General features: G+C 45.0%; 1 protein-coding gene across 7 annotated transcripts in view; it reads left to right on the forward strand.

Annotated features, from left to right (window-relative positions):
• Positions 1 to 22,630, forward strand: part of SEC63 (SEC63 protein translocation regulator) — a 166,882-nt gene that overhangs the window by 106,618 nt on the left and 37,634 nt on the right. The window contains exons 1-8 of one of the 7 annotated variants that reach the window (XM_068101665.2): positions 1,697 to 1,898; positions 2,490 to 2,638; positions 5,760 to 5,859; positions 5,958 to 6,069; positions 13,705 to 13,817; positions 14,689 to 14,750; positions 16,303 to 16,361; positions 17,372 to 17,422. In XM_068101665.2, coding sequence (XP_067957766.1) covers positions 2,515 to 2,638; positions 5,760 to 5,859; positions 5,958 to 6,069; positions 13,705 to 13,817; positions 14,689 to 14,750; positions 16,303 to 16,361; positions 17,372 to 17,422 — 621 coding nt within the window. In that variant the 5' untranslated portion in view covers positions 1,697 to 1,898; positions 2,490 to 2,514. Of the gene's footprint in view, positions 1 to 1,696; positions 1,899 to 2,205; positions 2,283 to 2,489; positions 2,639 to 5,759; positions 5,860 to 5,957; positions 6,070 to 13,704; positions 13,818 to 14,688; positions 14,751 to 16,302; positions 16,362 to 17,371; positions 17,423 to 22,630 lie in introns of those variants that run through there. The other 6 variants (XM_078774086.1, XM_078774087.1, XM_078774084.1 and 3 more) reach the window with 6 other exon arrangements.

A 22,630-nucleotide genomic window follows, 5' to 3' on the forward strand; every position in this document is an offset into this window, starting at 1 on the left:
AGCTCAACTGTAGCACTGGAGCGCTCCGGGCTGCGCGCCCGGTGTATATCCCGCGGCCATGCCTACCCCTCGGGCGTGGCCGCCGCCCACGCCTACCCCTCGGGCGTGGCCGCCGCCCACTTGGTGCGCGGAATGATGCCATCACGGCAGTGAGCTTTCGTGTCCGCCACACGTATATATATATAAACAGGAATGAAATTCCTGTGCGGGGCCAGTGTGAAATATTCAGACTCAACCCAGGCCTCGAACCAAGGACCTCCATCACTTTCACGGTGACAGCCCACTGCACCATTGAGTCTCTGGAATCTCCTTTGAAATTTTTTTTACACACAGACACACACACACACACACACACACACACACACACACACACACACACACACACACACACACACACACACACACACACACACACACACACACACACACTCTCTCTCTCTCTCGAAAGAATGACAGACTGAGTCAACCCACCTCGTGTTATTTAATGGCACCGTGCTCGAACTCAAGACAAGATATTTCTCTGAAACCAGTCACCTCAACCGTTAACCCAACACCAGGCTTTGATAAATCTTTCTAAATCTTTGATATATAAAATAAATTTCCTTTCCTTTTGCTTTTCATTTTAACTTGATAAGTCTGAACATCTGCATTCAAAGAGATAAAACCACGAAAAAGTAAATGAAGTCTTATTCCTAATGGTGGGGGGGAGGTGGGATGGATGCTGAAATAAAGCTTTGGAAACCATTTACAAATCATGTAGATAAAGTGGAGTGGGTCGAGGGGAGGGGGATTATATTTAGAGTCCTCTATACAGGGACTCTAGTTATATTTATCCGAATTTGCAGTCATTGAACTGTACGTGACACGAACGATTATGGCTATTCACGTTGCAGCACTATTGTGTCGCCACCGCATGCAGCCATGTTGCTCTGCCCAGTCAATGATTATGTCTATTCACGTTGCACGCACCATTGTGTCGCCACCGCACGTAGCCATGTTGTTCGGCCCAGTCAATGATTTTGGCTATTCACGTTGCACGCACTATTGTGTCGCCACCGCATGCAGCCATGTTGCTCTGCCCAGTCAATGATTATGTCTATTCACGTTGCACGCACCATTGTGTCGCCACCGCACGCAGCCATGTTTCTAAGCCCAGTCAATGATTCACTGCGACCCACGTTGTTATTGTTATGGGAGAAAGTGTTCAAATCGACTTTGACTTTCAACTCAAAATTAACATTCCATATTCAAGTCACAAGTGAGTTTTTATTTGAAAGACTATTTATACCGTTTTCAGTGAGTTCAGATTTATTATTTAGTCTACAATGTCAACAAATCATCCCAAACTGATTTGCCCGAGCACAAAGCCAAACGTAATCTGTCTTCACATTCATTTCGGGAAAATCCTGAATGAACGTCATAACTTGTGAAATCTTTCCACATCTCTTTGTTGTTGGGAAGTTTGGAGCTGGAACAGAAAAAGAAGAGGTTCAAATTAATCAGTCGAAATAATTACAGCACAAATCGAAATATACCTGCTGCGAGTGGGCCTACCAAGATGGCGACCGCGCTTGGCGGCGACAAATTCTCACCGTCAATAATTTTTCAGTTTTATATACAGTTCAATGCGGGGACAGAGATTATTTTTATATACCGGAAGTCAGACTGTCATCATGAAGGCAAACGGTTGGGGCGGGGACTTGGACAATTTTTCTCGACCGGAAGTCGAGCGACGCGATCGTCTTGAAGGTTTAAAGAATATAAATGTACAAAACTCACCTGCAAAGTCGTGTTTACTGATGGGTAACTATTTTCTGTCGTGTCCTTGGCCTTTGAAGGGATCGATATTTCCTCAATTTAACGAAAGAACAAATACCTTTGAAGCAGTGCGGCGAAAGGTAAATGTGCGAAAGGACCAGTCATAACTCATAACTCCAAAATAACCTCAATCTGAATGTATAATACTATAAACGAATCATTCCATATCCGCTATTATTGTAATCAAGTTTATAGTTAGGCGTTTGGGGATGCTGCTTTCTTCATCTTCCATTCCCATTTTGTTCTCTCGTTTGTCCAGTGAGCTCTAGATTAGCCTTTCGACATACTTACCTTGCGATTTACGTGCCGACAAGGTAAAGATATAAAAATGATAAAATTTTGAGCGGGATTGGAGTTTTTTTTTAAATAAAAAAAAACATTGCACCGGAAGCGGAAACAGAAAGGGGACACGTGTAAACGGTGGTTTGATGGAGAGTTCTTTATTTATTTAAGGTTTATTTAAGGTACTGTACTGTACTGTATATACTTTTGACGCGGGTGTGTTGTTTTGAGTGGAGTGGAGTCACCAAAGTGTTCGCTTTGAAGCGATGAGACATTTAACAACAACAGAACAGCCGCTCATCTAATACGTATTAATATTCAGCCTTTTATTATTGTTATTTTTTCTGTCATTCCCCGACCGTGGCTCATTCTTCTCGGGTTTTATTCAGCAACGGCTCTCCGAACCCGTCAGATATGGGTGCCCAGCAGTTTGAGTACGACGCCGGTGCTGGAACGTCCATCTACTTTGCTCTCAGCGTGGCCATCCTGTCCCTGCTCCCGTTCACGTACCTGCTGTGGCCTTCCCACGAGAGGAGAGGTGAGCCGCACCAGTGCCGGGAATGAGTTACGTCGAGCCGCGCTGGAGATCCGTTTATGGGACGTTGAAGGACGCACTTAGCTCGGGGATGAAGGATGTGGCTGGGATTGGGAGTCGAGGGGAGTTTGGATGCTTAAGTGGAATGGGATATAGGACAATCGGAATAGGTCGTTCACAACGATTAAACTGATCTCTTTTTATTCTCCAGGATTCTACTATTAGCATATACCTGTTCCTTACAAGGAACTCCAACTCAGGTCGAGGCCGTTAGGTACATCGATCCTGCGTAATGTTTGCTAACCTATGGTTGTTTGTCTATACAAAATAAGGTACACCTGGAGAGGGAGCAGGTCGGATTCAGGAAAGTATGGATAAGATTGGCAGATGCAGTTTAACATAGGGAGATGTGAGATGCTGGGATGGGTATTAAACCATGAATCCAGTATCCTACTAATTAAATAAGTGTGTGTGTGTGTGTGTGTGTGTGTGTGTGTGTGTGTGTGTGTGTGTGTGTGTGTGTGTGTGTGTGTGTGTGTGTGTGTGTGTGTGTGTGTGTGTGTGTGTGTGTGTGTGTGTGTGTGTTCGCTCTCTTCTTACGACCTGTTAAAAAAGAAAAAGTTTTTGAGCTGAATGGAGAGTGCTAGAACCAGGAGCCCCATAGCTCAAGAGTAATGAGGAGAGCTAAGATGGTAGTAAAGCAGGAGCCCTTCATTCAGAGAATAGTTGTTGCATGGAATGGTCTGTTTTGAAAGGTAATAGCAACAGGACCAGAAGGTAAGTTTAACCTGGAACTAGAACGCCACTCAGTAGAGCGCATACTCCCGCCGTGGGTGGCCGCTGCTGAGCCCTATCTTCCAATGGTAAAAAAATTCCTGTATGAATGAATGATCGTTTTTAAGGCCATTTTCCCCTGCTAGAGCGGGGGTTAGCCTTGCGGGCCCCATGACAATCATGGTTCCCTGGTTGAGGCAATGTTTTTATGGCTGGGTGCTCTTCCTGACGCCAACCCATAGTCGCCTCTTACGATGCGCAGGGATACGGTGTACCTGTTCTAAACCGGGGTACACACCAGGATAAATGAGCACCAGATAACTGGTTATAGAGAGGCATTGCATCAGCGGCAGACGGCAGACCTGTATCCGGAATAATATCCTGAGCTTCACCAAAAACTAATCAATTCTTCCTTATCCCAAGGGCAATCATTCCTCCAACTTTCATCCAAATCCGTTCAGAACTTTGCCAGATATCTTGTTCACAAACACACGAACACAAGAACACACACACAGACGGACACAATCGAATGCATTACTCCCTGGCGGGAGTAATTAGTGAGTTACTTGGAAGCATTGGCGATAAAACGTTACATGGATATCGGTAAGATGGTAGGTAATAGATTGGGTATGGATGGGTGATTGTATAAATTTGTAGTTATTGCGATGTCCATGATCATTTCCTGTACAAAAGTGAATGGGCTGTCGCTATTTGTTCATTCTTCACCCTGTAATATCACCTGGTGTTGGCCTATTGGTTAGGGTGGTGGCCTTTGGATCCTAAGGTCCTGAGTTCGAATCCCGTTGAATTAACGCCAGGTGGGGTCGACTCAGCCTGTCATCCGTCCGAGGTCGGCAAAATGAGCACCAGATAACTGGTTATAGAGGCATTGCATCAGCGGCAGACGCGCCCACAGAAAAATGATGCAACCAGCAGCCGGGTGGCTGCACACGAACCACCCACCACCCTGTAATGAAGTCCCTGGTGATGTCCCCTTGGCTTTGCCCACTCTTATCTCACACTCTCGCCCCCATGTAAAATTAAGTAAATAAAGTGATATATTTAATTAATACGGTGTACAGGCATGATTAGCCAAATTAACTCCTCCTACGTCCAAGTTCCTGTATTGTAGTAGAAACACGAGCAATTTGCGCACTGTGAGACAGCAATGGGTAGCGTGATTAAATTATCGGATGTAACAGGACGGGGGTTTTATCTGATCTCTTCGGTCGTGCTAGCATTGTGTAGAATCGGCCACATATTGAGCACTGTGTGTACTGTGCAGTCTTGATTGCAATGTTATAGAATGAATATAGGTGCATTCGAGAGCGTTTGGTGTTTCGGCTCGGGGCTCCAGGCCGTGAGGAAACGTCAGGTAACGCAAGCCATTCACATTCAAGAAAAAGAGACCATGAGGATATGATGCAAGTTTTAAAGATAATTATTAATGTAGATTTTAAGTAGTCTTGAGTTTGTGAAAGGTGAGACTGTGCGGCATCGATTGAAGGTAAGTACAAAGCCCTCCATAACCTGGCCCTGACTACCTGACTGACCTCCTCTCCAGACACACTCCCACCCGCAACCTCCGCTCTGCTGGTACCAACCTCCTGACTGCCCCCCCCCCCCCCCATGCGGACCAAATTCAGATCCTGGGGGGACAGGGCCTTCTCCATCGCTGCTCCCACCCTCTGGAACTCACTACCTCACACCATCAGAGACTCCCCCTCACTCACCACATTCAAAACATCACTCAAGACCCACCTGTTCAACACTGCATTCAACATTTAACCCACAGCATTTAACCCCTGGCTATCTCTTCTCCTTCTCCTTCCTTTTGCTTTGATTATTATTTACCTGTTGATTTTTGTCTTTTTGCACTTGTTTTTTTGTACTCAAAGCGTCTTTGGGCTTCTTGAAAAGCGCTATATAAAATAAATGTATTATTATTATTATTATTATTACAAGGAGAGCGAGGACAAAAAGGAAGTGGGGATTTTTCCTGAGACAGCAGTACCTGGAATTTGTCTCGAGTGCTGACGGTTAAGCAGGAAGGGAACTTGTGGAGGTAACAAAAATGTATCGGTTTCATTGGGAATTGGAGAAGTGAGTTCAGTTGATGGAGAGAAGAATATGTTTACAGGTGGCTTGGGGTGTGTTCACGCATGTGAAAGTTATCGTTTCTTCGTTTTTATATTCATTAGCATCCATCAAATGGGGGACATTAACTTAATCTGACGAATGTGCCTGCTAATACATTTCAAAGATTATGAACTTGTGCTTGGTTTGAAATGTCCTCTTTCTGAAGATTACTTGCCTTTTCTGTCATCCTTCCTTTTCCTTGCTCACTCAGAGAGAGAACGGCTGGCCTCTCTCCGTGCCGTGCACCACCACACACTCTGGTTCCAACTGAAAAGTGAACAGCAAGGAGGGAAGTGGAAAAGCCAGTTGAGGTGTCCACATTCCCATTTTTCAGTAAATTCATAAATTACTTCCTTTCAACGTATTGTGTCACTGACTCGTTCGTTTTGCCTACCTGTTGAAATTGCAGGAAATTTGTGGTTCTGGTTGCTTGGGTAGGAGTGGCTCTGCTGCTCGCCAGGGCAACAGGGTTGCAGTCTGAACCAGAGTATGACCCTTATACTGTGCTCGGCCTGGAGCAGGTACAGTACGCTATCAAACCACAATCTTACTCATACCATAAAATTATTGCTTCAATAGATCTCATCAGAGATGGGCTGGAAAGATGGCCAAGAGGTACGCACACTAGTCTCTAAGCTTTCTAGCCTGGGTTTGAATCCCGATCCAGATATAAAATGTCACTCTGTTGTTTCACATCGTTAAAATGGGCTACCCGTTGGACGTAACATATCCCACGGTGTCTTTCATGAAGAGTAGGCGAGCTATCGCCTGCACCCTGAACAAAAATTCCTGTTCTAACCTTAGTCGAACGTCAGGCCTGGCCAGGCGGTTCGTCAAAGACTTGGGATAAGCTTCCCCTGGCCGACTCAACAATAATGTGCGAACAATTGTGACCTTTAAATATCTAATCGGATACCGTACAGTACTTTTAATAATATTAATTTTTGATTGTTTTTGATTTGTTCTGAAACTTTCACAATCCCAACCTGTGCAAGTATAGACCTAGGTCCAGTGTTTCAGCAACGCCTTTCTGTGCAAGTAGTTGTCGTTTTTGTTTTATCAGTGTCTGATGTGTGTGTCCCTGAAATTTTCTTCATTTTGGAAAAAAATAATTTTGCACGCTAAGTTATGAATAAGCTGAAGACTTGTGTGCGAGTTTGAAGTATTAATTGCAGCACAAATTTAAGTTTAATCATGCCGTGTTTTCAAAAAGTTTAGAAGGACACTTAGTGCTGTGATGATAAAATGGATAGATAAACGCTTGCTTTTTCTCCTGAATGTAAACAGCACAATCCAGCTTGTTGTGTGAGAATACGAATCATAGAGCATGTGATGGCAAAGTGAGCACATTTTGTGAGTGAGTTTGGCACATAGGTCTCCGAGTGAAGCTACCAATCTGGAGTACAAGTTTTCAGCCTCACATAAGCTCCTGGTTTTCCAGCTTTCTCACTGAGTGATCAATCTCTACCTGCGTTAATGGTACCCTCTTTGACCCCCAACACATACATTCTGGTATCCCTCACGGTTCTGTCAATCTTGTTCTCAGAGTTCTGAGTTTTGGCTATTTTCAGGATCTTCACTGAGCCCTTGGGCAGCCTACAACTGTAGTTCGTTTGTGGTAATGTTCTCAAGGATTGTTTGTAGGATCTCTGTGAGGTTCTTCTTTGTCATTGCCGTTGCTCCAATAATCGCTGGTCCAATTTTGGCACTCTTTTCAGCTTTCAGGATCTTTTCACTTCATTCTTGATATTTGGTAATTTTCTTGATGTCTGCGTTATTTAGACCAAAATCACTGGCTACTGAAACCTCAATTAGCAATGGCTTTTTTTCTTGTCCAGTCGCAGTGCTTTGTTTTCTATGTTTACGCTAGATGGGATCATCAGGTCATATGTGAGCATTATGTCCTTGTTTTCAATGATTGCTTCTTTTTTTTTTTTTTGTATACTGAATCGAGGCTCGTGAAAGAGCTAACATTTATTTCACAAACAAATCAACCAGACAAACAAAATACCCAAAAAGAGGGAGCGGAAGACAAGATGGGGAGAGAAGGGGAAGCACACAAACACAACATCCGAGAGCAGGGAGATGTGTGGAAGGGAGAGGGCCCGGGGGGAGGAGGCGTGGGAAGGGGGAGGTATAAAACACAAGGGGACAGAAATTAGCGGGGGTAGAAAAGATCAAGGTTTTGGATGGGGGAGGATAAGAGATGGTGGTGAACAGCTGTTTTAAAGACCCGGAGGGTGGAGTGGGATTGAAGAGAGTGAGGGAGTTTGTTCCAGAGGCGGGAGAAAAGAGGAATGAAGGAGTGAAGGTGAGCAGAAAGTCTTGATTTTGGCAGTTTAACCATAAGAGGGGTGCAGGCAGATCTTGTGCGACCTGTAGGAATATTTGGGGGACAGAGCCCAGAGAGAGCTGGGGGGGCAAGGCCAGAGAGGAGTCGGTAGAAGACGGAAAGACCACCAACCTGCCTGCGGTGAGTGAGTGAAAGGCCCTTGGAGCTAGCTTCTTCGCGGGAGATTCCAATGATTCTGAACGCTTTGGTTTCAACAGCGTGAAGACGAGCTAGGTGTGAGGCAGGAGCACCAGACCAGAGGGGAGAGCAGTATTCCATAGAGCTGCGGATGAAAGCCTTGTATGTAGTGAGGAGCTCAGGTGTGCCAAGGAAGGACTTCGCACGACGGAGGATGCCCAGTCGGCAACTGGCTTTGGAGGCCAGATTTGAAATGTGGTTTTCCCAGGAAAGATCATGGCAAATAGTGAGACCCAAAAGCTTGAGTGACAGAACTTCTTGGAGAGGATTATTCAGAAAGTGGATGGGAGGGTTGTCCAGTCGGTCTTTTCGGAGAGACATCGTAAGAGTGTGAGATTTATCAGGATTGAAAGACATGTTCCATTTGTTTGCCCAGTCTGTGATTTTGTCCAGGTCTGCAGAGAGTGAGGAGGCTGCAGACTGCCGATCTGAGGGATGAGGAATGGAGCGGCAGAGAGTAGAGTCGTCAGCAAAGAGATAGAGAGGATTTTCAAGAGAGTCAGAGAGAGATGGGATTTTGAAAAGTGTACGATTCATGGGAAACGAACATTTTTTGCAAAATGAGTTTGAGACCTTCGAGTCAAAAATACGTTTGAGGACGCTGAAGGAGGGGTGGAGTGCTGGAGAGTTTAGGGAATGTAGAAAAGGAACTGTAAGAGATGGTATTATTATTATTTTTTGGAATGAATAGATTTGGTGAGCAAGACGAAAGCATCCTTTTGTCGGAGAAGAAGAAAAAGGTGTTATAATATATGAGGGAAAATAGTTGTTCAGGGGAGAGATTATACATTTCTAACCACGTGATCGCGTGATCGCGAACAACGTGAACGAAGAACGAACGAACAAATAAGAACAACAATTAAACGAATAAGACCTGAGAAGGAAATATTTTTTGGGGTTTTTTTTTTTTTTTGAGTAGAGATATTAAACAAGGAGGTATGGGGTGAACGAGTGGGACGAAACAGAGAACGAAAATAATTGCAGCGCATTCGACGAACCGCTGAGAGAAAAACAAAACCACAAGGTCAGAGACGGTACGGTAGCCTAAGCCTATGAGTACAAGGCCTCGAGTACTAGGCCTCAGAACGAGTACTGGGCCTCAGAATACTCGATACGCATTAACCGACGATTGTGTATACATGTACGAAAAATTAGCACCGAAAATTTTCCTAGGGACACGCTATAGGTACACACACCGAAAGATGGATACAGTCTCGACAAAAACACAATTGTGAAAGATTACTTAGCTTCGAAAGCGTGAGCGCATGGAACAGCTTCGAAAAGACGTGACCTCGCCGTGATCTCCATGGTTCCTGTTTCCATGAGTTTTGTGTTACTGTTTGTGTGTTACAAAATATTGAAATTCCTGCAGATGTGCCAGTGGATTACTCTACATACCTTGTTGTGCCTTTGGGTGTACAACTATTTTGACATGAGATTTTTTTTACATCCTGATATGAGGTGACTCATGGTTTCTGTTTCTACCGTGCACAATCTACACTTGTCTGACTCAGTCCTGCCATCTTCTTAAAGCCATTGGTGTCGTGTCCTTGGTCTTGGGCATTAATATTGATTTGTTCTTCATCCCAGTTGAGCTGACCTCTTCTTAGCCATTCCAAAGAGTCTTCTTTGTCTATCCCCAATCTGTCTAACTCTGCTTTATTTATTTATTTCCCCTGCTCTTTTGTCTTTCTCCCAGTTGTCACTATATATCTGTTGATATTTACCTTCGCAAAAGCGGAAGGTTATGTTTTGATCGCTGTGTATTTATTTGTATGTCTGTGTGTGTGTGTGTATGTTATTCGCATAACTCAAAAAGTATTCAACCGAATTGCATGAAATTTGGTGGGATGATTGGTTATTATACGGGACACATTTGATTAGATTTTGGGAGCAATCGGGTCAAAGGTCAAGGTCAAGGTCACGAAAAGGTCAAAATCGTATTTTTACCATAGCGCGGTCAATTTTTATCCAATTGGCATGCAACTAATGCCAAAATGTTCAGAATTCAATGCCCGATCTTGTTTGTCATAACTCGGTCAATTCTTATCCGATTTGCATGAAATCAGCACCAAACTGTTCACTGTTCTGTTCCCTACACTCCCATGCCAAGTACAGAACAGTAGCTGCGGCGAAGGTATGCGCTCTACCGAGTGCCCGTTCTAGTTCGTCTTGTATTTCTCTTTTGTCTTTTTTGCGATTTCTGCAATTTTTTTCTTCCCTCTCAATTATTTTCATCCATGACCTCCTCACAGTTACTAACAACCCTGTCCATTACTTTGCTGACAATTCTACCCTCTACTCCTCCACCATTTATAAATCCCAGTACACCTCCCAGTCCTTTGTAACAATCTCCTCTCAACTGTTGCCTCGGTCAATCATGATCTCAATCTTATCCTCCTTTGGAGCTCTGACAACCTCATCTCCTTCAGTCGGTCCAAAACTCCTCTTCTAATTGTCAGATTTCAACTCCAGCAGTCCTCCTCTATTTTACTCAGTCATCATCTCCAGAAATCTCTCCTGGCAGCCTCACATCCTCAATATCTTCAAATCTGCTTCCAATAAACTTGTTTTCCACTTCAGAGCTCGCCTCTCACCCTCTGCAAATCCGAAGTTAGATGGGTGATGGCAGACTGCTCCCAGATCTGGATAGTGCTTCTTTGTCAGTCATCGTGATTCTAAATCGCGTCGAAGCCAAGGCTGTCCGACTGATTAACAATCCTATTTTGTCTGGCTCACCACCAAGCAGTCTATTACCAGTGCCTCTTCTACGTCCACTTCCACAGTCAGTGCTCTGTCAAACTCTGTTTCTGTTCCTTCTCTTTACTCTCATCATAACACCTGTCTATCATTTACTCATCCCATTTTCTGTGTTACCCTCCCTTACCTCCTTTGACCCCCCCCCCCCCACCCCCCACCACCCTCACTGCCTTTCTTCGTAACAGCCTCCCCAGCAGTTCCGACTTCTATGAACTTGCAACATTTCAAATAATGAATCGATCATGTGGATCTCATCTAATTACCATGTCTTTGCATTTTATTTCTTTGCTGTTTTACCTCGGAAATGGGGTGAGGGGTGGGGGTGGGGGGGGGGGGTGCCGTTAGGGGCGGTGGAGGAGCTCTTGCTTTAGGGCTCAACCTCTACCCAGAGTATTAATAAAACTAAAAGTATTTTAAAAAACGTTTTTCATGTAAATCATGTCATGACATAAATTGGGAAAAAAATGGTTGATTTCAAAATTTGAGACTAGCTATGTCTGATAATAATGATTTTACCTGCAACATGTCGCAGGTTTACAAAAGCTACATGTTGTTGTTGTTGTTGGGGTTATTTTTGGGGGTCGATTTTTGAAATGTGCAGCCATTGGTCAGACAGCTGCTGGATCACACCCACATCTGTTGCTTGAATCCACACACCATAGCACTGAGCCAAAATGATATGCCCACCATCTTGGTTTTCTGGTTGGCCTAACACTTGTATGCCTCTGCTAATTATACACTGCCCGGGTTTGTTGCGTCACGTTTTCATTGGCCTTGTTTGGGTCGAGTGTTATTCACGATGAGGGATGCCAAAAAATCTAACCATATGTCAAATAATCGTAAGGCTTAATCAAGCCTGTCAGAAAGTATGGTAGGTCAGAATCTACGGTAATCAAGTGTTACATTATGTAATCAAGTGTTACGTTGTGTAATCAAGCATTGCGTGGCGTAATCGAGCATTACATTACATAATCAAGCGTTATGCTGCATTAATTGAGCATTACATATTAATCAAGGGTTACGTTGCGTGAATTACGAAAAAAAAAATAGCGTTAAATAATTTTTGAACGGCTCCATATTGGGGTTAAGCAATCTGTGACCATTTGATGAATCAACTCGTGCTCTGATATAACCATGGCGGAGGTTGACGTGGATGAGAGTTGTCGAGTTCATCTTTTAATGGCTCATTAAATGTTTCCCAATCGCACCATTTATCTTTTTAAGAGTGCTTTGAATGCACGTTCCCAATTGGCCTGTTACTGGATTTTGTTGCAGGTTGTCACCACGGTGCGGTCATTCTTGTTCTGTTTTGAATCTTTTATTTAAAATAAAAAAAATGCAGCAAAGGCAAGTTCAGTGAATACTCCAGTAGGATGTGTGGAGGCACATGCATCTTTGCCACTGCATGGTTTTCTGATTGGTTGTGAAATGCATTTTTGCGTCACAGGAGTTATGTCACATCAGATAATAGCCGGATTATTAAGCCATTACGAATAGTCTTTGCCGTGGATCATGAAGTTTATACCATGTGTAACCTAGTTCGTCACACATGTATAAACTCGACATTGGGACATCTTACTGATGGGTTTTGCAATTTGTGCCTGCAACTCAGAGGCCTAGTGTTACGTGCTCCTCCCCAAACCACGGTCACGGTGTACCTCCGAGCCCCGAGAGGAGTCACGGCAGAAAGATGTGTTATTCTGTATGTCAAAGATCAATGGTGAAACCACACCAATTGTTACCAACAAACAAGTATTGTATTAAGATCACACAAGAATAACAGTACAACAACAATAGTAATCAATTGTACAACTAATATATATTTCCTATGATGGTACCATCAGGTTTGTACAATATAACTCACTGTGCTCCAAGTGAGCGAAAAGAAGAACATTCCCAATGTCTCTATTCCGGCATCAAGCCAAAGTCGATCCGCTCCAGTAATCGTCAGAACGATGTCTAATCGAGACCAGAATCCTGTTCGGATGACAGTCACAGTCACGCTGCCAAAGGTGCCCTCAAGGCGACTGGGAAATCACACCCTCGGGTGTGGACGTTCCACGGCTCCCACTCGGCGAACCGCAGATTTCCCACTCAAAAGCCACGTTACACACACACACCAGATTAACGTCTGAATCCGGTGAAAATGGTTGAAGCGAAGTGAAAAACCTTGAGCGAAGCGCAACTCCTGCGCGAGGTAAAAATAGCCGACGGCCCGTTCTCGTGGCATAACGGCACTGATGATTCTCTCCGGAATCAACCGCAAAACCTGTCACACAGGTTTATCTGTCACAGCGATAACAACTCTGTCGCAGGAATCCCTTTCCCGGGAAACCCAAAGTTCACTCGTGACCCTCGTTCGCCAATCGTTCGCTCCAGACCTCGAAGCAGCTCGGCTTCTTGTCCGACTCAGTCGCTCCGCCTTCTCTTCCTCCTCTTCCTCTTCGTCGTCGTCCGGTTCCGGTTTCATTTAAAACATTAACTTTTTTACCTTTTGAAAATAGTAATCTCTATTTCCCTTAAACGACCACAATAATAGTGCATGGAATCAAAAATGTTTACAGTGGATGAAAACCACAACAACGGAAGTGACGAATCCGTAACACCTAGAATATTATTTTCGGTTGAATGCAGCCATATCCATCGAGTGTATGCTCGGGAAGATACTAATAGCATTATGATGTCCTGCAAACTTGTGTTTTGAAGAAATTTTAAATACTTTGCTGCCTTTTAATGCAGATTGCTGTCATTTGAGAGCAGATTGCTGTCTTTGCTCAAAGCTCACCAATGGTGGCCAGAAACTGTTTTGCCAAATGGTTTTCATTTCTGTTTTGGTTCAATGTCTCTCACCCCCTTCCTGGTACAGAATGCATCTGTGGCAGAGGTGAAGAAGCGTTACCGCCAACTGAGCCTTGTACTTCATCCTGATCGAGGCGGTGACTCTGTTAAATTTATGGCAGCGACTCGGGCCTACAAGGCGTAAGCCATACTGCCTAATTTAAAACAAGCACAAGCATACGTACTCTTCCATGTTTTCACATTTAAATTTGCTTAAAGCTACAAGTAGTGGACAAAAAATGGAAATACCTGGGTAAATGAGCGGGACATCAAGCAATGACTTCCACACAGGTGTGGCCCATGTGTTAATTAAGCAAATAACATCCCAGCATGCATAGGGTCATCTATGAAAATTCTGCACAGGCCTGGTTGCTATAATTATGGCTAGCATGGCTGCAAGAGGAGACCCACCCCCCCCACCCCCCCAATGTCCTCATTCACAAAATACGTGTGGTCGCCCACTGGTTTGATGAGCATGACACTGATGTTATCCACACGTCGTGGTCTAGTCACTAGGTCTGAACCCAATCAAGCATTTATGGAATATTTTGGAGCGATGCCTGAGACAGTGTTTTCCACCTGCATCAAACTGGTGTGAGTTGATTGACTTTCTTGTGGAAGAATGGTGCCGCATCCCTCCTGCAGAATTCCAGATGCTGGTGGACTCTGTGCCATGGCGCATGCAGGCTGTACTGGCTGCACGTGGTGGCCCAAAACCTTATTGTGACGTTGCAATAGTGTTTCCATTATTTTGTCCACTACCTGTATGCACAGCTGTACAAATAATTTGTTTTCCCTGCAGGCAGCTTCAGTTAACCCTTTGCAAAAAATATCTTGTCTCTGGTTTTGATATCGTTGGCCATAGTTTCCAAAACGTTGACTATCATTGCAAACTGCATCCGTTAAGCAGAGGTGCAGGTCTTGCTGATAAAGCCCCATGTTTGTCTCTTGGTAGAGCTTCCGCCTTTGCTCATGCACATGCATCAATGACGCCATGCTTTACTCCTGCCAGGTTGACGGATGAAGAAGCGAGGCGAAACCTGGAGCTCCATGGTAATCCAGATGGACCACAGGGTAAGACTTGATGATATTGAGTAAAGACCTCCATGGTGTTTCTCCTCATATGTAGAGTCCCTGTATATAGAGAGTTGTGTCAACTCAAATTTGGACGCCATTTTGTGTCTAAGTGTGTCGGATTAGATATACATGTACATTGGCGATATGGGGTGATATATTCTAAACCTGCTAAAAAAAAATTTACTACACATATTTAGTCTTATTATTACATACAGGTGATATTTGTTTTGTCAAAAACTCAGCTATTGCCGTGAAAAAGGGCGGTGTGGTGATATTAAAAGTGGTATGGCAATGCATATTACAAGCCAACACTGCATATAAGAGCTAACATTATAAGTAAGACAAACCAATGCTGTCGTTCTCTGAATTTTAATAACTTTTAGAAAGGAGTGTGGGCATATCCAATATTTTTTAAAGGGTGCCGAGAGCAATTCCGGTGTAGGACTTCCAGCCGACATATAGTCTAACACACTTAAAACAAATTCTGTACGTGGTATTGCCATATTTCTATCGTGTACAACTTTAGTTTTATCGACATTTATATTCAATTTCCATTGTAATGATTTAACAAGCTGCAAGTCAGCTTCTGTCTCTGACATAAGGAAAACGTCATCGGCATCTAGTAAGATTGAAACGTTCATTTATTACTACACCCTTGCCCAGAACTCTGATGGATATTGCCTGATCGATTAATATGTTTCATAGCTGGCGACTTGGCTGCACAACCCGCAAAAAAATTGAGCAGGTGCCCCCCTAAAATTGCTTTTATGATTGCCGATAAGGCTAAAGATTTTAAACCAAAAAAATAACTTGCCTCGGAATAAGTTTTGAATGGACGGACAGACAACTGAAAACAAAACGGACCATGGGTTTCCCACCCCTATAAAATCAAAATTAATTCCCTCTGAAAAAGTACAGTGACATTGCCCGCAGACTACCCAACCGCAGACCAGGCAATGTCACTGTACCGGGACATTTCATCAATCAATGACAATATGCGGTCCGCTAGGACTACCCGAAAAAAATTGAGCAGGGTTCTTCCCACGGAAATGCATTTTTGGTCAGCTCCTTGAAGATTATAAACAAACACAAATCACTTCCCTTTAAAAGGGTTTTCAACGGACAGACAACCAAAAAAAAACCGAGCAGATAGAATTGCTTTTGAACATCGATCATCAAGCGGCGTGGGCCTACCTGGCAGAGTCTAGAGGAGTCGATCGCTTTCCAGCTCTTTCGTCTGACTTTCGCTTCCCAAATTTGTCTTCTGACTTTATCACTTGGAAATCTATACATCTTATATTTCCCAGATTGGTTTGAACAACCAAAAGCAGAACAACCAGTCATTTTGTTTGGCAATAAACAACATTCCCGTACCAAGCTGACGGTCACGCACCACGGTGAAGTTAGACACAAAATGGCGCCACGAAATCACGTGACCAGAAATCTCGGGTCAGTGCATGGCGCAACTCTCTTTATACAGGGACTCTACTCATATGCACTTACTTGTCCTGGCCTTTGTTTTAACATCAACCTCTTTTATCCATGACAGCAATGAGTTTTGGAATTGCTCTTCCAGCCTGGATTGTTGATCAGCAGAACTCAATGCTGGTAAGTTCTTCCTTTTCCACTAGTTTTCAGTCAAAATAGCCATTGGCATTGCAATTAAAAACAGTTAAATTTCTGCACATTGCTAAGTGGACAGACTGGTGCATATTACGGTGCTGGGCAGTCCACGTTGCTCCGGAGACACTTCCAGTTCTTTGCCATCCCCGCTATTTGATGCTCGTCTTTGAATCAATCACTCACACTAACTCTTCTTCCCTATCTTGTCGTGCATGTGGGCTTCCTTTTATAATGTACCCGTCAGGCGGAATCGCATACAGTACCGTCCATAATGGTATATCTCGGCAGGTATGCTGGGCGAACCGTGCCCACGCAAATTTGTGGGTTTTGCGTTGGAGTGAATGTGGGAGGGAGGGGGGCGGTGGTTATAATCATAACAATGAGGGGGTGGGTTAATATTGGTTGACCCAGGCTTACAGAATGGGCTCGCAGCTCTTAATAATTGACGAGTAGCCTCACGCACATTACTACGAAGTCCCACCCTGCCAAGGCAAGGCCAACAGCACGACCGTGAACACCACGACCATGAACATCATGATTCTCATTGCACTTGCACACCCCCGGAACCTCAATGGTTCCTCTGAATGGAACAATGCAGCAGTACCTCTGATATCACGTGATACTTCCTTTGATCAACTCAATTTGCACTTCAAGCCAATTGCATTTTTGGTGAAGGAATGTAAAAATCTTTGGCATGGACAGGTCTGAATAACCATGTAAACAGTGTATAAAAGGTGTTTCACAAATATATACAGCTGTCTGACATCCGTCCAGCTTAAATTATTTGTGTATATCTTTTGTTTTGTAAACCCGTTTGGAGACTGAAGTCAATATTGCTCGAATACATCATTGCTATTGGTCCAATATGTTTTTTTCTGTCATTGTGTAGCTTATTGCATAGTCCTGCATTGCATAGCTTATCTGCCTCCAGCCCATTCTTGTCTGCTTTTGAAGCAAAGTTCCTCCATTTGTGATTTATTTTTCCTCTTCTCCAGGTGCTTGGTGTATATGCTCTCGCCTTCATGGTTATTCTGCCCACTGCTGTGGTAAGTGTTCCCCTTCAAAAATCATTGCTTCCATTACCGATTGGCATGACAATGTATCTTAGTTAGGATGAAGCTCTGATTTAGAGGGAATTTTTTAAATGTTTGTGGATCCTGAAGAAACTGACTGGCAGGATGGCCTGGAGAGACACACATTCACCTTTAAGCGGTCTAGCCTGGGTTTGAATCTCGGCCTACCTATAAACCGCCATCCCGGTGTTTCACCGGCAGGGTCAGCCGTCCCTTGGAGGACGTTAAACTGGGCGTCCCGCCTGCTATCATGAGTTGGTTGAGTTTGTGTCCTTCACGTGTTCTATCGCCCATGGTGTCCTTCTCAAAGAGTAGGCGAGTTATCACCGGCACCCTGAACTAATTCCTGCCCTGCCTACCTGAGTCGGGGTGGCGACCTGACCAGGATTGTAGCCGAGTAACTGCTTCGGCAGCACCAAAGCCTTGCATTAGGACATGGTACATGATGATGATGATGATGAAAGAAAGACATGGTACATGATGATGATGATTTGGCTTCCGGTCCCTCGAGCGAGGAGGCTTGCTTTGATCTCTCCATGACATCGAAGTTTGAGTATTTTCCCATTCGTGTCTTTGTCAAATTTCCACTGGTTATTTTATTGTGTATTTGTTATTGTGTGTTTCTAGTTAGTTTTGTAATTATTGCAAACTTGTGTGCAATTAGTCGTTTTTTTTGTTCGCACCTCATGCGCTGCCTGGTCTCTCTCGGCTCCCTCCCCCCATCGGTATTTTGTGAATATAAGTTCTTTCTTTCGCTGCATTTGCTTGTTTCTTTGACTTTTCTCCCCCCCCCCCCCCCTTCCCCCCATGAACATCTTGCCCTTTGTCTAACGTTTTAAATCCAAAAAATAAAAATAAAAATTACTTTATTAATTCTTTCTCTCCTTGCGGACACGTGCTTGTTATCTCACCCCCTTGTCTCGCCTTGTGCCCCCCTTCCTTTATCTCCTTTTTCTTTCACCTCTCCAGCCTTTCCAACTCCAGTTTCCTCCATACTCATTCAACCCTTTCTCCTTCTTTCTCATATCTGCCCCCTCGTCAAACAGCCCCTCACTGTGCCTCATCCCATCACCATCAAACCTTTCGTCCTCCTCATCCTTCCTTTTCTCCTAACTCTTCTGCAATCTCTGACACACTATCAACAGCTCTCCCTACCTCCCCCTCTCATCCTTCATCTGACCCTACCCCTCCCCTCCCCTGTCCTGCACGCCATGCTCCCCCTCATTAACGGTATGGACCTCAAACATCAGGGGCCTTCGCTCAAACCTGATTGATCTCTCCATTCAGGTTGCTTCTGACAATCCAGACTTGATCTGCTTAACAGAAACTTTCCTCCTTCAAGATGTCTCTGATTCCTTAATATCTCTTCCTGGTTACTCCCTCCTCTGGTATGATATACCTGAGCCTCGTCCTGGTGGTGGGGTGGCTATCTTTATCAAAAACTCTCTTCCTCACTCTCCTTGCACTGCCCTCTCTCCACGCCACCCCCAGGAGTACCTCTGGCTACGGCTCCCTCTCCGCTCACACCTTTTGTTCTGTATTCTGTACCGTCCTCCAAACAGTGATGACTCCATTTACATTTCGCTGTCGGACAACATGGACCAACTTCTAGCTACTGATCCTAACTCTCTCTTCCTCATATGTGGTAACTTCAAGTGTCATCAAGGACTTCTGCGACTCATTGGGACTGACGCAATATGTCAATTTCCCGACCCGATCTCAGTCAACGGAGCATCTTCTCTTCTAGACTCGGTTATGACAAACTTCCTACAAATGTCTGCTGCTCTTCTGCTCCAATCGTTTCTTCTGATCATGTGCTTGTTAAAGTGGATATCTCTGGCCATTCTCAGAGAGCCTCCTCAGCGTTGATGAGTCTGGCATTGCACTCAGGCCGACTGGTATGGTCTTCAAGCAGCCAACAATCATCTGTACTGGTCTCCCATCTCTACTGCCTCTGACATCAACTCTTCCTGGGAATTCTTCCAAAGTAAACTGCTCTCTCTCATGCACAGATTTATCCCATCTCGTCTTTAGGTGTCTTACCCTTCCTCCCGTCCATGGTACACTGAATCTTGTGGTGAGGCAATTGCCCTGAAACAACTTGCCTTTGCCTCTTGGAAGGCAAATCCGGCAATCTCAGTTCCTTCCACCACGCTTGGAACAAGTGTGTGTCTTCCCTCAGGAGAGCCAGGAAACACGATCTCTCCACTCTCAAGACTGAACTCTCAAACCTGTCTCCTTCCTCCAAATCCTGGTGGCATCTGGTGAAATCTGTTTCTGGTGTTTTTCCCCCTCCATCCCCTCCCTTACCTCAAACAGCTACACAACTGACACCGCCCGTGACAAAGCCGAATGCCTCAACTCTGTGTTTGACTCAAAATCTTGTGTCCCAAACAAATCTCTCTCTGTTCCCATCTTACCCAGTTGAACCCAGCTGCTCCTGGACCCTGTGTCCTTCTCTCCTGACAAGATGGAGAATTTGTGTCAAACCTCGAGTCTGATTCTGCAACTGGAGCAGACAGCATCAGCCCATGGGTCCTAAAATCCTGCTCTGCCGCTCTATCTCACCCTCTCTCTATTCACTTCACCCTCTCTTTTGCTTAAGGTCATCTGCCGTCAGTTTGGAAATCAGTCAACATTACTGCTCAACACAAAAAGGTGCAAAAACAAATCGTTGCAACTACAGACCAATCAGCCTGCTCCCAATTAATCAGCAAAGTCATGGAATCCATCATTGCTTCAGATATCAAATCCTTCCTCTTCTCCAATGGCTTGATCTCTGATCATCAATTTGGTTTCAGAACAGGTCACTCTAATCTGGACATGCTGCTTCTGCTGTCTCAACAATGGATGGAGGTCCTCAATGCCAAACAGGAATTAGAGCAGTCTCCCTTGACATATCACATGCCTTCGATACGGTCTGGCACCCCGCTCTGCTCACCGAACTCTCCTCCTATGGTATCCATGGAAATCTCCACGCATGGCTTGCGGACTTCTTCTCTGGTCGTAGTCAACGTGTGGCCCTGAATTGATTTCTCTCATCTCCCCTTCCTGTTCAGGCTGGAGTTCCCCAAGGCAGTGTTCTGAGCCCTGTGCTTTTTCTGGTCTTCATCAATGATCTCTCTGACTCTCTGGGAAAATCCTATCTGTCTCTTTGCTGATGACTTCACTCTCTGCCGCTCCATTCATCATCCCTCAGATCGGCAGTCTGCAGCCTCCTCACTCTCTGCAGACCTACACAAAATCACAGAATGGTCAAACAAGTGGAACTAGTCTTTCAATCCTGACAAATCTCACACTCTTACTATGTCTCTCCGAAAAGACCGACTGGACAACCCTCCCATCTACTTTCTCAACAATCGTCTCCTAGAAATTCTGTCGCTCAAGCTTTTGGGTCTCACTATCTGCCATGATCTTTCCTGGGAAAACTACGATTCCAAGCTGGCCTCCAAAGCCAGTCGCCGACTGGGCATCCTCCGTCGTGCGAAGTCCTTCCTTGGCACACCTGAGCTCCTCACCACATACAAGGCTTTCATCCGCAGCTCAATGGAATACTGCTCTCCACTAAGGGCTGGTGCTCCTGCCTCACACCGAGCTCGGCTTCATGCTGTTCAAACCAAAGATTTCAGAATCATTGGAATCTCCCGCGATGAAGCTGATTGTGAGGGCCTTTCACTCACTCACCGCAGGCAGGTAGGTGGTCTTTCTGTGTTCTACCGACTCCTATACGGCCTAGCTCCCGCAGCTCTATTTGTGCTCTGTCCCCCAAATATTCCTTCAGGTCTCACAAGATCTGCCAGCAACCCTATTCTGGTGAAATTGCCAAAATCAACACTCTCTGCTCACCATCGCTCTTTCATTCCTCTTTTCTCCCACCTCTGGAACAAACTCCCTTACTCTCTTCAATCCCACTCCTCCCGCCAGGTCTTTAAAACAGCTGTTCACCACCATCTCTTATCTTCCCCCATCCAAAACCTTGATCTTTTCTACCCTCATTAATTTCACCCCAGTTCCACTTTTTTGAAATACCAACTTCTTTCCTGGAAGTCCGAGCAGTGTCCATGTGTTTTGTACTTCTCCCACCCCCCTTCCCATGCCTCTTCCCCCCAAGCCCTCTCCCTCCCACCGATCTCCCGATGTCCCTGTTCTCTACTGTTGTACTTGTGTGTTTCCATCTCTCTCCCCATCTTGTCTCCTGCTCCCTTTATTGTATGTTTTGTGTGTCCGTTTTGTTGTGTGATTAATGTTAGCTCTTACTCGAGCCTCAACGCTGTATAGAAAAAAGTAACTAGCTTATTTAAACTCTTCCAGTCTTTTTTTTCTTCAAATTGTTTATTGTATTTTTTGTAAGTACTGTAGTGTTTAAATTGTTGGACCGTTTCTGTTATTGAAATGCTTGCCTCATGATACTGTTGATGTAGGGTTCAATTCCATCTCCTGTGATGTTGCATTTAGTGTGTATTAGCTCGTCCTTGTGTTACATATTTATGTGAATGTATGTGAATTACCATTCAGGTCTTTGCTTATCCGTGTGTAGTATATTAAGGGTTGTTGTGGTTGGAGGGTCAGGAGCCCTTCTGAAATAGTGGCCGGAAACGGAAGTGACCGGAAACGGAAGAGGAAAAGACACGAGGAAAAAGGACGAGTATTCTTCTTCCTCGCCCCGCTCCGACGAAAGGGGGGATTGATTGAGCCGTGTGGAAAAGCGGCATTCCCGAGCCTGTCTGGCGAGAGGAGTTACCGGGACGGATACCTGCCCGGTGGACGTCAAACTGTCGTGTGGCCGTGCACCGACCCAGCGTTTGGCGCCGTTCGCGACACCGTCTAAAAAGACGCGTACGGGTCGCCCGTTGGGGCCTAACACGCCTTGCAAGCGGCGTGGGGCTTTTTGGCTTGCTTTCCCGTACCCGCTTCGCGTGGCCACGAGGGGCTGCAGCCGGGGTGCCTGGTAGCGGTACGATACCTGCCCGGTGGAAACACGTCCACCCGGGGTTCGTTCAACCGCCCGAGTGCGGCGACGCCGACCATCATCTTGGTCAGGAGGAGCCCAGAGACATTGTGCGGGACCGAGACCAAAAGGGGGTCGTGAGTACTCACCGGGACACACATATATAAGATGGCCATCTTAATCATAGGGAATTGATTGTGGATTGGGAATTGTTGATGGTTGTGTATTGTTGA

Source organism: Myxine glutinosa, chromosome 3 (genome assembly GCF_964187855.1).
Source record: "Myxine glutinosa chromosome 3, kmMyxGlut1.1, whole genome shotgun sequence".
Lineage (NCBI taxonomy): Eukaryota > Metazoa > Chordata > Myxini > Myxiniformes > Myxinidae > Myxine > Myxine glutinosa.